General features: G+C 39.3%; 1 protein-coding gene across 2 annotated transcripts in view; it reads left to right on the top strand.

The window, feature by feature from the left end:
* DENND1A (DENN domain containing 1A) overlaps positions 1 to 17,254 on the top strand; it is a 373,522-nt gene that overhangs the window by 242,774 nt on the left and 113,494 nt on the right. For both annotated transcript variants that reach the window (XM_074973359.1, XM_074973358.1), the window contains exon 13: positions 13,914 to 14,039. In XM_074973359.1, the coding sequence (XP_074829460.1) occupies positions 13,914 to 14,039 (126 nt within the window). The remainder of the gene's footprint in view (positions 1 to 13,913; positions 14,040 to 17,254) is intronic.

The raw sequence follows: 17,254 nt of genomic DNA, 5'->3' as shown, positions 1-17,254 counted from the left end.
GTCATGTGTCCTGTGATGTGAGTCTGTCCATTTAATAGAATACCAGGCATTCACTTGGAGGGCTCTTGCCTTCGTTGCAGAGATGATTGGCATCACAGTGATGCTGAAATACCTTGCTCTGTCCCAGTTTGTTGTGGAAAGGTGGATTCTCTTTGCTGATAACCTTGAGTTTTCTGCTGCAATTTTCAGCAGGATGATCATAGACTGTGACTAATTTTTCACTAAAGGGAAGCCCTATTTCATTTTTGGAGTAGTCATTGAATGTGTGAGTGAATTTTCCTGGTTGATGATGAGGCTTGACTGTGAATCATTTAGCAGCGGGAACTAGAAGAGCAAACACCCTACTGCCATGTACCCTCGCTCCCAGCATTAGCCTATCACTTACTCAGTTAATCCTCACCAGTCCAGATCCTCAGATCAAAATAAAAATGTATAACTGTAGCTTGGCTGCTGTGGTGAAGGTCTGCTATCCAGATTGGATATACAACTACCTACATGTCAAATATGTAATTTGTCCACAACACTGAAACAACATGACTTCTGGCTATGGGGCTTTGAGGCCTATAAAGAAGCAGTGTTTTGAGTCCTGACACACAGGAAGGTGAGCATCGTGTTGGTAGCTGTTTGTCTAGATAAGTCATATTCATGTAATTTTGATGTGCAGAATATCCATCTTTTTGATATTCTGCACTAATATGGCACAGCTGTTCCAATCGCAGAGCAATAAACAGAGATAGGAGGAATCTGGAGAACGTGTTCAAGCCTCCCAACACCATGCATCCATCCTTACTCATCACCAGCATATTTCAAGCATTCCTGGTAAGAATAACTCGACATGGGAGAAGTCATTTGTATTCACCCTGCATAGTTCAGTGCTAGGCCTGCCTGCTGTCTGCCAACTAGTTCCACGAGAGGTGTTGGCCTTTGTGTTGTGGATGAGACCCCAGAATCTATTTCACACAGACCTCCAAACAGCCAAGAGACAGAAATGGCTGTATTCATGAAGCAAAATTTCAGGGGGAGAAAAGTTCAGAATGTTGCTAGCCTGAGTCACTTTAAACTCACTAAATGAACGGAAGTGGAAGCATAACTAAAAACATCTGTTCTCACCCCTAGGGGTTCCATGGCAGTAGCCTTGCAAATCATAGAATCATAGAATATCAGGGTTGGAAGGGACCTCAGGAGGTCATCTAGTCCAACCCCCTGCTCAAAGCAGGACAAATCTCCAACTAAATCATCCCAGCCAGGGCTTTGTCAAGCCTGACCTTAAAAATATCTAAGGAAGGAGATTCCACCACCTCCCGAGGTAACGCATTCCAGTGTTTCACCACCCTCCTAGTGAAAAAGTTTTTCCTAATATCCAACCTAAACCTCCCCCACTGCAACTTGAGACCATTACTCCTTGTTCTGTCATCAGCTACCACTGAGAACAGTCTAGATCCATCCTCTTTGGAACCCCCTTTCAGGTAGTTGAAAGCAGCTATCAAATCCCCCCTCATTCTTCTCTTCCGCAGACTAAACAATCCCAGTTCCCTCAGCCTCTCCTCATAAGTCATGTGTTCCACTCCCCTAATCATTTTTGTTGCCCTCCGCTGGACTCTTTCCAATTTTTCCACATCCTTCTTGTAGTGTGGGGCCCAAAACTGGACACAGTACTCCAGATGAGGCCTCACCAATGTCGAATAGACGGGAACGATCGCATCCCTCGCTTTGCTGGCAATGCCCCTACCTATACATCCCAAAATGCCATTGGCCTTCTTGGCAACAAGGACACACTGTTGATTCATATCCAGCTTCTCGTCCACTGTAACCCCTAGGTCCTTTTCTGCAGAACTGCTGCCGAGCCATTCGGTCCGTAGTCCGTAGCGGTGCATGGGATTCTTCCATCCTAAGTGCAGGACTCTGCACTTGTCCTTGTTGAACCTCATCAGATTTCTTTTGGCCCAATTCTCTAATTTGTCTAGGGCCCTCTGTATCCTATCCCTACCCTCCAGCATATCTACTCTCCTCCCAGTTTAGTGTCATCTGCAAACTTGCTGAGGGTGCAATCCATACCATCCTCCAGATCATTTATGAAGATATTGAACAAAACCGGCCCGAGGACCAACCCTTGGGGCACTCCACTTGATACCGGCTGCCAACTAGACATGGAGCCATTGATCACTACCCTTTGAGCCCAACAATCTAGCCAACTTTCTATCCACCTTATAGTCCATTCATCCAGCCCATACTTCTTTAACTTGCTGGCAAGAATACCGTGGGAGACCGTGTCAAAAGCTTTGCTAAAGTCAAGGAACAACACGTCCACCGCTTTCCCCTCATCCACAGAGCCAGTTATCTCGTCATAGAAGGCAATTAGATTAGTCAGGCATGACTTGCCCTTGGTGAATCCATGCTGACTGTTCCTGATCACTTTCCTCTCCTCTAAGTGCTTCAGAATTGATTCCTTGAGGACCTGCTCCATGGGGATTATCCTCAGCAAGAGTGGCATATATCAAACTTCTAGAATTGCCACATTCTAAATGATGCCCCTACCCCTGAAGTGTTTCCATTCCTCTGCTGGGATAAGTCACATGCATAGTTATAGCTTAATGCTAGTTAGTTTGGATGATCATTGTTTGCTGTAAGAACAATGATTTCCAGTTACCACAGCCTGGTGAGAGACTATCCATGTCCATTGGAAAGCGACTATTCCCTCAGGGCAGAAGGCAATCCAAGTATGTTTCCCATTCATTGCACTGGGTAATTCATGCATGCTCACTGCTTGCCACTGTGATATCCCTTCACTCTTCAGTAGTCTGCGATGTGACTCCGTTCATCGCTGTATATAGCCAGGTAGGCAGGAAGCAGTGAGTTATGTATGATTCTGTGCTCCCTGGCTTTCGTCAGCATTTCAGTCTATTAAAGTTATTTCAGTGCCTCTTTTTGGTATTTAAATAGCTCTTCATTTTGACTTTATTCTTTGCATCCGAATCTGCCAGCTTGTCATCACTCATGCTAATATGCACAACTGTGGAAATGTCAAACTTGTAAATTTCATAGAATTATGTAAGAAATGTCTGGATACAGTGAATCCTGGGCCTCGTATGTATATATGATTTGTCAACAATCAAGTATTATATTAAATTTTATGGGACTTCATTAAAAGAGCTATTGCAGGAGCACTGTAGAACATCAGAAGAGACTTTACCAATAAACCCAAAACTTCAAGCTTTGGAATGTAATAAATTTTAAGAGACTTCCTTCCTTTCATTATTTACTTTTTACTTCACGTTTATAACAGTAAAGAGTTGTGTTTTATTAGTTCAAAATTCTTGATTCAGTTTTCTGCAGGTCTATTTAAAAGCTACATTTTTTCTTAGAGGATGTTTGGAGCATTGCAGAGGAAGTGCTGCTAGCAAATTCAATTAACTGGTACGACACATAAATAACATACATGGTATTTTTTTTTCACAACTGCTATATAAACACAGCTGGGTTGAATATGTGTGGTAACAAAGACTTAACTTGAATCATTTTGCTTTGTGTAGTTAATGTTTGGAATCAGTGTTTCTATCTTATTCCTCATTTGTATTCCTCCTTGTTTCATTATTTTAGTTATCTAGGTAATTAATTGTTCTCCTCTAGATCTTTTCCTTTCCTTTAAACTGTTTAATATTTGGCTTTCACCACTAGAGAGCAACTGTTTTTCTTTGCAAGAAGTGAATTTATGTCTGTTCTTTCATGCATCGTGTGTTTGGAACTGTAAGTGGATCAAGTTGTTCATCACAGCAGGGAGACTCTGAAGCTGATCTATTATACACACTTTCTTTGGAGGGGTGGGGTGGTAGGAAGAAAGGAGGGGGAGATTCTGGCGAATCTCTCTCTCCACTGGGCTCACTCCACATGGATGCATTTGTGATCTGTTGGGGGCTATGCCAGGCTATGTTAGCTGAGGGACTAAAAATATCGCTAACAGTTCCACAGTCATGAATGGCTGTTAAGTCAAACCATGCTTTCAGTACTGCAAGGTAATGTGAGCACTGAGCACTTCATTAACTCTTGAATATACGCAAAATTTACTTTGGTGAATTAAATCCATTTGCATTCTGCAGAGCTGAGTAACATTTACTTTGGTGTATTCACTGGCAGGCTACTCATGCAATAGGAAATTTTAATAGTCTGCTTGTTTTTCTGAACAACTCTTTTTGTTACATTGAAAAAAGAATCCCTTAAGTCCTATGATTTTGCTGGAGACTTTTTCTGAGAGTCATACTTGGGTATCAGAGTAACAGCCGTGTTAGTCTGTATTCGTAAAAAGAAAAGGAGTACTTGTGGCACCTTAGAGACTAACCAGTTTATTTGAGCATGAGCTTTCGTGAGCTACAGCTCACTTCATCGGATGCATAGCATATCGTGGAAACTGCAGAAGACATTATATACACACAGAGACCATGAAACAAAACTTCCTCCCACCCCACTGTCCTGCTGCTAACAGCTTATCTAAAGTGATCATCAAGTGATCATCAAGGAAGGCCATTTCCAGCACAAATCAAGGTTTTCTCACTCTTCCCCCCCCCCCCCACACACACACAGACACACATACAAACTCACTCTCTTGCTGGTAATAGCCCATCCCTCTTTGAAACCTCTCTTTATAATGCGCATGATAATCAAGGTGGGTCATTTCCAGCACTAATCCAGGTTTTCTCACCCCCCCCCCACACACCCCCTCCAAAAACCACACACACAAACTCACTCTCCAGCAGGTTTTTGGAGGGGGTGTGTGTGTGGGGGGGGTGGTGGTGAGAAAACCTGGATTAGTGCTGGAAATGACCCACCTTGATTATCATGCGCATTATAAAGAGAGGTTTCAAAGAGGGATGGGCTATTACCAGCAAGAGAGTGAGTTTGTATGTGTGTCTGTGTGTGTGTGGGGGGGGGGGGGAAGAGTGAGAAAACCTTGATTTGTGCTGGAAATGGCCTTCCTTGATGATCACTTGATGATCACTTTAGATAAGCTGTTAGCAGCAGGACAGTGGGGTGGGAGGAAGTTTTGTTTCATGGTCTCTGTGTGTATATAATGTCTTCTGCAGTTTCCACGATATGCTATGCATCCGATGAAGTGAGCTGTAGCTCACGAAAGCTCATGCTCAAATAAACTGGTTAGTCTGTAAGGTGCCACAAGTACTCCTTTTCTTTTTTCTTTTTTCTTTATACTTGGGTATGACATTGCTGCCGAAACTGTGGTCTTTCCATAGTTCAGAGTGAGTTATTTGTTACCATTTCTGAGTGAAAATGGGCTATTGTGAAATGTCTCTCCAGTGAATGTGCATGTTACAGAGGTTGGATAACCTTGCGATAGTTCCAGTAGAATCAGATTAAACACCTAACACAGAATGTCAGTGCTTTGCTCTGGCTTGACTCAACAGTACCTTCTAGCTATCAGACTTCCTGAATTGCCCAGGTCAGCTCCTTTGAAAATCAAGGTGCAAACATCTGCATTAGTAGGTAAATGTTTGAAATGCTAAAGTCTGTCCCTGCTCAACTTTGTGTTTGTGATATTGTGGCCTGTTGCTGATGATATGAGAGTGACAAAGAGCACGTAAAATAGCAATATTCCTTTTAAAATTGCCAATATTAAGAAAGGAGGTTTATTAAGAACTGTGGTGATCTTCCAGTTGCATTTGCTGCTGGCATGTTTCCTACATACCTTTCTATGAGTTACAGCAATGGCTGAAGGAGTCAGTTTTTCTGCTTTTATATACTTTGTACAGCCCCTATCAATTTATTTTTAAGTATTTCAAATGATAAGAGTGTCTCATTGGAGTCTTAGTTGTAGACATTAGAGCTTCATATGATAAGGTATAATTACTTTAGTGCAAGAAATAAAAATATTAAGTTTAATCTTTCATTGTGCAATGTTTATTAGATTAAGGCCATTGATTTGAGGTGCCTTGTATATTGCACCAAGGAGATCTTACTCGTGATATGTATTTATGAGTACTTGCAATTGGCTTCTGATTATTTTTGGCTGTCTGTAAATTATTTTTTGCATTGTATTCATATCCCATTCATTAGCAAGCTTTCACAATTAGATGCTCTTACACTTTACTGTTTGTTTCTCTACTTTGTGGGAACTGAAACATGTTTTTTGAGCTATCATAGCAATACTAACTTCTGTTTCTCAATTGCAAATCCATTTTTGAAAGGTAACTTCCATTTATATTTTCTTTTTTTGTTTGCTAGAGAATGTTTCTTTATTCATGTTGACAACTGAAAAGCCTTGGACCTAATTAAAAGAATTTCCACTAGCACCTTTACTGAACCATTTCATTATGCTGCATTGCACAGATTGCATTTTGAAACATGGTGATAGTTTCAATCTGACCTTTAAACCTGAACTGCCAGAAGTATAAAAATCTTCTTTAAAAACACTCCCAGGGTAGGCTGTATGTATATATGTAGGTTGTTTGGTTAGAAATAATCTTTGTATTGAGCGGTCACCATCTTATTACAAAAAATGAAAAAGCATTACCATCTCTTTAGGCAGAATACCAATAGTTCAGTTTATGCAGTCTACTTTGTTTTATGTATTAATTTATTCTAGAGTAAACAAAGGAGCAGCTTTACTTTTGTTCACTCATCAGTCTCTCTAAATACATTATTTTTAATGCTTTGTTATTTAAGCTACATTATTTTATATTAAAAAGTGGTTATTGAGGTAGACTAGATTGAAATGAGTGTGAATCCATAAAATAAGCACACTGTAGTACCATGTTAAATTTAATTTTAAAGGAGGCTTAAAACTCTCCTCTTATACATACCACACAGGAATGAGTTTAATTTTTTAATGCAGTTCTTTATCAGTAAATAGTTAACACATTCTATCTGAGGATCTAAGTGATTTAGAAATGCTAATTTATTAAGCCTCACAACACCTCAGTGAGATATGTCATTATTCTACTTCTTTCATAAATGAGGAACCTAAGATGCAGAGAGGTTATAACTTGCTTTAGGCCACATTAAAAGACTGTCAGAGAGCCAGGAATAGAATCTAGATCTTCTGACTGCCATTCCTGTACTTTAGCATCAAGTGCATCTTTCCCCAAGTTTACACTAATAAAAAAACACACTAACAATTTTTCTGGGTTGATTATGAGATATCTTCAAGATGTAGCTGCAGTGCAATCTTTTAAGAGAGACATAAATTAAAATAACCTATTTTTATGCTAACATAGAAAGCAAAAGCCAAGAAAATAAAAGTTACAGTGGTTACCTGGCCTTTCAAACATGGGTGAGTTACAGGTGAAAATAAGAATTATGCTTATTTGTATCCTGTTCAAACTTGAAAATCTGATGGAGCTGTTATTACATTTGGCCTATTGAGAGCCAGCTCTTTCGGGGACATTATGGTTTCAATTAAAGGAAATGAGCCGTAGATTATGGACATGATAGACCCACTAAAACTGTTACGGTCTATGATGTTAGTATATGCTTAAAGGCTCATTAATGCATGGATCGTTGACATAAACTATAGCATTTGGATTTATAAGCATTTCTGGACACTTCCTTAATTCTCCATCTTATAGTTCGTAATAGTAATATTAGTCCTCTCATGGCAGAATCACTGTAGTGCTTCAAAAAAAGTTGAAAATAAATATACAGAAATCTCTTTGTAATTGTATCTGGAACAAAAATTTGACACAAGCAAGTTAAATGTATTAGTATGGGTTACATTTCCTGCAATCCATATTGTAGCATGTACCAGCGAAAAAGACATTACCTTTTTAGATTTTGAGAAACATAAAGAAAAATTAGAAAGAAGATGAATGTTTAAATAGGACAGCAGAATTGCAAATGCTTAAATAAGACAGCAGAATTGCAAGTTTCAAGAAAAACTGTTCAGCGGGGCCAAGCCCCCACTCATTAAGTAGACCATAAACAGGATTACACAGAGACAATGCATATATTGTATTTCTAGTGCTCTTAAAAATCCTCAGACTTCCTTATGGTTCCTGGTTTTTTCTAGCCCAAAGCTTGTCTTCTGAGCAGCAATGCACACTGGTAGCAAAAGTATTAAGACAGACATCCTTTGGTAGAGTTTCAGAGACATGGAGGAGGTTGGGACACAGATCTATGATCCCTGGAAAGAAACATGGAGATCTTCAAGATAAATTGGGAAATCATAACTATCAGTTCATACCATGTGAGCTGACGGGCTATTTCAGAAAGTATGGCCAGTCATACCTAATCCAGCAGGCAGGAGAATCTCAACAGTAAAAATAACCTGGAGAGGAATTAGTTCGTGGCTGAGATTCCATTAGTGATCGTTGCACGGAATGCAGCAAACAGTATTGTCCCAATAAGTATCTCAAGATGGCACCCAAAGCTGAAACAAAAGAAGGCTTTGATGTTTAGGCTTACATGATATAGCTATTTCTATTATATTTATCAGTATGAATTGGTTGCAATCGTTCATTTTCTTCTGTAAAACAAGAGGACTGTTGGTTTCCTACACCTATTTGACCTCTGAAATCTACCCCCATCCCATCGGTGAGACATCTTTCTGTCTTAAGCTGTGGCATTCTATGTCATGTAAAGCAAAGGAAGCAGTAGCTGAGTCTCTTTCAGGAGTATGTGGTATTAGTACTCCTTCCTACATCTTCTGTCTTTTTACCAATTTCACTTCCATGACATCTGTTTCAAAGGGCTTGTCTTCACTACAGCTACTGGTCGATTTCAGCTACACAATTTGAGTTACATAAGTAGCGTAACTCAAGTTGACATTGCTTAGATCTACTTATTGCGGGGTCCACACTACTCTGTCGACGGGAGACGTGTTGCCACTGACATTGCTTCCGCCTCTCGTTGAGGCGGAGTACAGAAATTGATGGGAGAGCGCTCTACCATCTATTGAGCATGTCTCCACTAGACCTGCTAAATCAATGCCGCTGCATCATTTGCAGCAGTGCCAATTTAGCTCTGTGGTGAAGACAAGCGCAAAGAGTGAACTTATCCTGTCCCAGCGTCTTCAACACCAAAAATTGCTGCTGATGAAACTATTTGTTAATGATTTGGCTCAGTCATTGCAGCTCAGACACAGCAAGTTAAACATTAATGTGTGAAGAGGTTTTTTTAAACTTATTTCTCTGCTTGTGTTTGAGAAGCAAAAATGCTGTCAGTAACAATAGTATGTAGATATTCAACCTTACTTCAGAAGTTATTGAGCTGCAAGCACTAAAAAGGAAAGACAGCAAACTAAGTCACATCCTATTTATATATGAGAAAATTTTAAGTACAGAAAATGGTAATGGGTAATCCTTCAAAACTGCAGCCCTTGGAGTATGGAGAGAAGACCAAAGAATATTCAGGTAACCTGAATGCTTCGATAGTTTTTAAATTTGCCTGTGTAAGAGGATATACAGTTGATATTTGCTTAGTTACTATCAGTGAGCATTTCTTTGTGTAAATGGTAATGAGACCATTAGGACTATGTTCACCTGAAGTGCAGCTCTGTGAATCTGAGGTAATTAAACACCTCCAGTATGAAAGAGAAAGGGCAGTGAAGGTTAAGTGAGGAATAATCTGACGCACAGGTGGTGTAGAGCCTTTGAGAAGCAGGAAGAAAAGAGCCTCAGTTGATATCGACCATTTCAAAGGATGGAAATGTCACCATTGTCATTGGGAGATGCTTTTGTCATTTTTATAGGGTTTTTTTTTTTACTTGAATAAAAACATTTCATTTAGAATTTCAGTTCAAGCTTTTAAAATACATTAAGGGATATGAGTGTGGTGACTCAGTCTGGATATCCTCAAAAATCTTTTATTTCATATTTGTACTATGTAATCAGGATTGGGAACCTATTGTGGTAGGCGTTCTACATGCATGTAGAATTTGTTCTTTACATATTTTAGCTTTTTTTAGAATAAACTTATATAAAGCTACATATCTATCCCAAAATGTTTATAAACCACTTATAAAATATTTGTGTCATTTCTTTTATATGGCAGGCATTATTATTAAACTTTATTCAGTACCATTCATAAAGAACAAAAAGAAAAAAATCTTTAATAATCTGATACTTCAGCTCCAGAGAGAAAACACAGATCTTTGGGCCTGCTTATGATTTCTTGTTCCTGCACTAATTAACTAATGACCTTCTTGTCAAATGTTTTTCTATACTTGTTTTTATAGAATTACTCTAGGCAGGCAAAGGGACCATGTTGACAATTCTATATTGAATAAAAAGAGCATCTAAACTACAATATGTACTGTAATCCGGTCTGGCCAAAATAACAGGGATGATGTATCTTGTATAATGCCTCATCAAACGTTGTACATGACTTTTACAAATCCTTAATTCTTTCTCATCTCACGATATCATGCTCCCTTAATCTGACTTGAATTGTAACTAAATATCACCTGTGCATATTTGCCTCATACAGCAGCATTTTAACTTCCTTATGGTTGAAATGGTAGAGTAAAAAGTAGAGTTGGTCAGAAATTTTCCAGTGAAACAATTTCATCGAAAAATGCCAATTTATGGAATCCCAAATGTTTTGCAAAAACACTTCAGGTTCTACAGATTTTTATCAAATCGCTAGCAGAGTTCCAATAGAACCTTGTCTGGTTCCCTGCCAGCTCTGCTGGCAGGCTGCTGGGGAGCCTTCCAGGCTTCCAAGATCCATGGCTCCTGCACAGGTCCACCATGTAGGCTTCCTGCCCTTGTAGGCTCCCTGCCACCAGAGCTGGGTGTGTGGAAGCCCTGGCTCAAACTATGGCTCTCAAGGTCTAGATTCCTGGCATCATAGTAGGGAGCCTGGAAGCAAAGTGACCCCTAATTCAAGCCAGAATTCTCAGGGCTTCCAGACTCCCTACTACTTAGCTAGACTCCCAGGCCATTTGGCTCCTTGGACCACCTGACTCTTGGGACATCTGGAGTTGGGCAGCCTGGGGAGTCAGCTGATCCAGGAATTTGGAAGTCATGGGGTTCCCCGTGCTGGAGCAGTCACCGTGGCCAGGCTTCCCTAGAGTTGGTAGACCTGGGGATCCCTGGCAACTTCTTATCTGAGTCATGTCGGTTTCACAGCTGCCCACTATTAAACAGCAGCAGTGAAATTTAAATACATCATGTCAGTTTCACTTAGCAGCTCCTAGTGATCCAGAGAGCTTTTGCTTTTTATTAATAAACTCTCTGGTTGATTTCCCGCAAACTGGAAATGATGAATTTCAGCCAGGTCTAATTGAAATGCATGTTCTTTTGTGACAATGACATGCTTACACCCTGAAGAAGACTAGCTCCTAGAGCATGTGGTGGTTGTAGGAGGCACAGGGATATCTGCCGTGAGTCATTAGGGACTTCTCCTTTTGGAAATTTCAAAATAACATTTCAGCAGCATGCAGAGGCTCTTACAGATGCTAAAATGAAGCAAGAGGAACTGTCAATCCATTCAGCTGTGTGCATGTGTATGGGGACAATGTAAATATAAAAATAAATAAATAGGTCTGTACATTTTTTGTAATATCTATCTCTTCCTACTAACTCGTTAGTTAGAAGAAACTAATTACAACTGTCCTTCATTGTTGTGTGAATTCCAGAACTGATATAATTGCAGAGGCTTTCACTCACCTTTGGTTTGGCTACAAAAAAATTTTTTAAGTACATCAGAAGCAGAAAGCCTGCCCAACAGTCAGTGGGGTCACTGGATGATCAGATTGCTAAGGGAGCACTCATGGAAGATAAGGCCATTGTGGAGAAGCTAAATGAATTATTTGCATTGGTCACTGCAGAGGATATTGGGGAGATCCCCACACCTAAGCCATTCTTTTTAGATGACAAATCGCGAGGAGCTTTCTCAGATTGAGATGTCAATTGAGGTTTTGGAGTAAATTGATAAATTAAACAGTAATAAATCACCAGGACCATACGATATTCATTCAAAAGTTCTGAAGGAACTCAAATATGAAATTCCGGAACTATTGACTGTGGTATGTAATGTGTTGCTTACATCAGCTTCCGTAAAAGATGACTGGAGGGTAGCTAATGTAACACCTATTTTTAAAAAAAGGCTTCAGAGGTGATCTGGCAATTACAGGATGGTATGGCTAACTTCAGTCCCAGCAAATTGGTTGAAACTATAGTAAAAAACAAAATGATCAGACGCATAGATAAAAACAATGTGTTGGGGATGAGACAACACAGCTTTTGTAAAGGGAAATCATGTCGCACCAATCTATTAGAATTCTTTAAGGGAGTCAACAAGCATGTGGACCAGGGTGATCCAGTTAGTATGGTGTACTTGGACTTTCAGAAAGCTTTGACAAAGTCGCTTATCAAAGGCTCTTAAGCAAACTAAGCTGCTGTGGGATAAGAGGGAAGATCTTGTCATGAATCAGTAACTGGTTAAAAGATAGGAAATAAAGTGTAGGGTCAGTTTTCACAACGGAGACAGGAAAATAGCGGGGTCCCCCCAAGGATCTGTACTAGGATGAGTGCTGTTCAATATATTCATAAATGATCTGGAAAAAGGGGTGAGCAGAGAGGTGTCAAAGTTTGCAGATGATACAAAATTACACAAGATAGTTCAGTCCAAAGCTGACTGCAAAGAATTACAAAGGGATCTCACTAGACTGAGCGACAAAATGGCAGATGAAATTCAGTGTTGAAAAGTGCAAAGTAGTGCACATGGGAAAAAATAATCCCAGGTAGACATACAGAATGTTGAGGTCTAAATTAGCTGCTACCACTCAAGAAAGAAATCTTGGAGTCATCATAGATAGTTCTCTGAAAACATCTGCTCAATTTGCAGCAGCAGTCAAAAAGACTTACCGAATATTAGGAACCATTAGGAAAGGGATAGATAATAAACCAGAATATATCATAATGTTACTATACAAATCCATGGTATGCCCACACCTTGAAAACTGCATGCACTTCTGGTCATCTCATCTTGAAAAAGATATATTAGAATTTGAAAAGGTGCAGAGAAGGGCAACCAAAACGATGAGGGGCATGGAACATCTTCCACATGAGGAGAGATTAAAAAGACTGGGAATGTTCAACTTAGAAAAGAGATTACTAATGGGTGATATGCTAGAGTTCTTTAAAATCAAGAATGATATGGAGAAAGTGAACAGGGAAGTGTTTATCCCTTCCCAGAATACAAGACCTAGGGTCACCCAATGACATTAACAGTCACCGGTTTTAAAACCGAACAAAAAAGTAGTATTTCTTCACACAATGCACAGTCAACCTTTGGAACATGTTGCCATGAGATGTTTTGAAGGCCAAAAGTACAAGTGGGTTCAAAAAAGAATGAGACAAATTCATGGAGAATAGGTCCATTAATGGCTATTAGCCAAGGTACATAGGGATGCAACTCAATGCTCAAGGTGTCCCTAAACCTGCAGCTGCCAGAGGCAGGGACTGGGTGACAGGATGGATCATTTGATAAGTTTCCCTGTTCTTTTGATTCCCTCTGAAACATCTGTTGCTGGCTGCAGTCAGAGACAGGATACTGGTCTCAGTGACTGTTCTTATATGCTGAAAGTAAGGGAATGAAGTTCATTGGTGGGTCCTGAGGGGGAATATGTGCAACTATACAGACTGGACAAAAGGACACCAAAATCCTTATAGCTTTAAACATTTAACAATAAGTAAGGCAGGCTTTAAAAAACATGTCCTTATCTTCCTGCAGTCCTGCCTGCAGGCTTCCAAGCAGAATGTGATCATCTGCTAGTGGGCCAAAACAAGTAGCTGAAAATGCAGTTTTCCTAGGACTGAAAACTCCAGGTTTGTACTCTGTGTCATTCTTTCTCACACGTGCAGCAGATGCTGGGACACTTGGTGAAACTTCTTTGGCTAGTTCCTAGTTCAGTAAGTTGTTTGTTTATGCTATGAGGATGATCTAGGACTGTTGTGTACTTACAGGTTTCTGCACTCAAGAACAGATTAAAGAAAGTCTCCACAACTACTGGGGATGGTGTGGCAAGAGCATTCCTAAAAGCGCAGGCCTCTTTCTTTGGGAGCTACAGAAATGCACTGAAAATTGAACCCGTAAGTAGGACATCAATATGTTAATACAAATGCAGATGTGTAGCGGTGGTGGAAGTTGCCCATAAGATGTTTGTATGCATAAGGAATGGGGTGGTGAATAATACCAAGAATATTATAAGAGCTGTCAAGTGATTAAAAAAATTAATTGCGATTAATCACACAATCGCACTGTTAATAATAGAATACCATTTATGTAAATATTTTTGGATGTTTTCTACATTTTCAAATATATTGATTTAAATTACAACACAATACAAAGTGTTCAGTGTTCACTTTATATTTATTTTTGATTACAAATATTTGCATTGTAAAAAAAAATAGTATATTTCAATTCACCTAATACAAGTACTGTAGTGCAATCTCTTTATCGTGAAAGTTGAACTTACTAACTTAGAAAAAAAAATGCATTCAAAAACAAAACAATGTAAAACTTTAGCACCTACAAGTCCACTCAGTCCCACTTCTTGTTTAGCCAGTCGCTCAGACAAACAAGTTTGTTTCCATTTGCAGGAGATAATGCTGCCCTCTTCTTGTTTACAATGTCACCCGAAAATGAGAACAGGCATTCGCATGGCACTGTTGTAGCCGGCGTTGCAAGGTATTTACATGCCAGATGCACTAAAGATTCATATGTCCCTTCATGCTTCAACCACCATTCCAGAGGACATGCATCCATGCTGATGAGGGGTTCTGCTCAATAACAATCCAAAGCAGTGCGGACCGACACATGTTCATTTTCATCATCTGAGTCAGATGCTTCCTGCAGAAGGTTGATTTTCTTTTTTGATGGTTCAGGTTCTGTAGTTTCTGCAAAAGTGTGTTACTCTTTTAAGACTTTTAAAAGCATGTTCCACATCTTGTTCCTCTCAGATTTTGGAAGGCACTTCAGATTCTTAAACTTTAGGTCGAGTTCTGTAGCTATATTTAGACATCTCACATTGGTACCTTCATTGCATTTTGTCAAATCTGCAGTGAAAGTGTTCTTAAAATGAACAACATGTGCTGGGTCATCATTCAAGATTGCTATAACACAAAATGTATGGCAGAATGCGGGTAAAACAGATCAGGAGACATACAGTTCTCCCCCAAGGAGTTCGGTAATTAAGTAATTAACGTGTTTGGTTTTTTTAACAAGCATCATCAGCATGGAAGCATGTCTTCTGAAATGGTGGCCAAAGCATGAAGGGGCATACGAATGTTTAGCATATCTGGCTTGGAAATACCTTGCAATGTTGGCTACGAAAGTGCCATGTGAATGCCTGTTCTCTGTTTCAGGTGACATTGTAAATAAGAAGTGGGTAGCATTATCTCCTGTGAATGTAAACAAACTTGTTTGTCTCAGCAGTTGGCCGAACAAGAAGTAGGACTGAGTGGACTTGTAGGCGCTAAAGTTTTACATTGTTTTCTTTTTAAGTTCAGTTATGTAACAAAAAAATCTACATTTGTAAATTGCACTTTCAGGTTAAAGAGATTGGACTACGGTACTTGTATGAGGTGAATTGAAAAATACTATTTCTTTTGTTTATCATTTTTACAGTGCAAATATTTGTAATAAAAAATAATATATAGTGAACACTGTACACTTTGTATTCTGTGTTGTAATTGAAATCAATATATTTTAAAATGTAGAAAAACATCCAAAAATATTTAATAAATTTCAATTGTTATTCTACTGTTTAACGGTGCGATTAAAACTGTGATTAATCATGGTTCATTTTTTAATCACAATTAATTTTTTTAGTTAATCACGTGAGTTAACTCCAATTAATTGACAGCCCTAATTGTAAGGCTTTTATGTAAATCAGTAATGCAGACTCAGCTGGAATGCTGCATGCGGTATTGGTCACTGAATCTCAGAAAGGATGTTGTGGAAATAGAAGAAGAAGAAGAGATAAAGGGCCTGGAAGAGAGATAAAGGGCCTGGAAGAAGTCTTGTATAAAGAGAAATTGAAAAGAATTAGGTTTATTTGCTTTAGAAAGGAGATGATTAAGAGGGGACATGATAGAAGTATGTAAAATAATAAATGGTGTAGAAAAGGTAGATTAGGAACTTCTGTTCACCCTGTCTCATAACAGAAAAATAAGGGGATATTCACTGAAATTTAAAAGGTGGAAAATTTAAAACAAAGAAAAAGAAATACTTTTTCACACCACATATACTTACACTGTGGAACTCATTGCCACAGTAAGGCATTGAGACCAAGAATGTAGCAAAATTCAAAAGGAGATTGGATATTTATATGGATAGCGACAATAGCCAGTCGTTATACTTAATGACAAAGAAGTTTTGAAGGGATATTAATCCTACTTCAGGGATTAAGCCAATCTCTATCTATTATAGACCAGGAGGAGACCTATGTGGGAGCAGTGGGGTTGTTGTACTGTCTTCTGAAGCATTTGGCACTGACCACAGTCAGAGACACTTTACTGGACTAGATTGACCTCAGATCTGATCCAGTCTGGCAGTACCTCTATTCCCATGTAAGGGTTTTATGAAGCTCTTGTCATGGTGATTGGCCTCCCCTGGGGACAGAATATGAATGTAGTCCTATTGGCCCATGACAGATAGGGACTGTGTAGATGATATTATGAACAAGTTAGCTATAATGCACAAGGTTTGAGCCAGAAGGTACACAGAGGATGGAAGGGGCTAATAGCTTAATGATCCGTAGAATATCTCTAACAGTCTTAGTGAGAGTGCAATTCTCTTCCTCAAAACAGAGTAGACTACCACACAGGTAAATTAAAGCAAAATGTGGGGGATATTTTTTACCTGATGTTCAGGCACTCATTAAGGCCACTGCAGTTTAGACTAATGGGAGGTGCACAAGAAAATCCCTGCTGAGTGGAGAATGTACCTTTTGCCTTAATGCTTTCATCCATGATTGTGTTTCCTTGAGCATTCAAGGATCAGAATGGAGAATTGGTGGCTGCGGTGAGGAGCAGGAATAATATACCGAGAGGCGGAGTTGAAGTAATGGGGGATGGATGGGTTAGTGATGACTCAAGAAAGGGTGCTGTCTTCTGCATTCTGTCTCTGGGGATGAATATAGAATTCTGGTATGCAGGCATGTAAACACATTTCACACACACTGTTTGTTAGAACAAAAGACAGAATTTGGGATCAGATATAGTTTTTTTTATTTCCTTATATTTTCCCTGTTCAGAAACCCATTACAGCCCCTTCATTTCTTCACTTAATATTTTGCATACTA

The sequence above is a fragment of the Natator depressus genome, chromosome 16, assembly GCF_965152275.1.
Source record: "Natator depressus isolate rNatDep1 chromosome 16, rNatDep2.hap1, whole genome shotgun sequence".
Taxonomy (NCBI): Eukaryota; Metazoa; Chordata; order Testudines; family Cheloniidae; genus Natator; species Natator depressus.
Note: the sequence above shows the minus strand (reverse complement) of the source record. Positions and strands in the feature narration are given on the sequence as shown.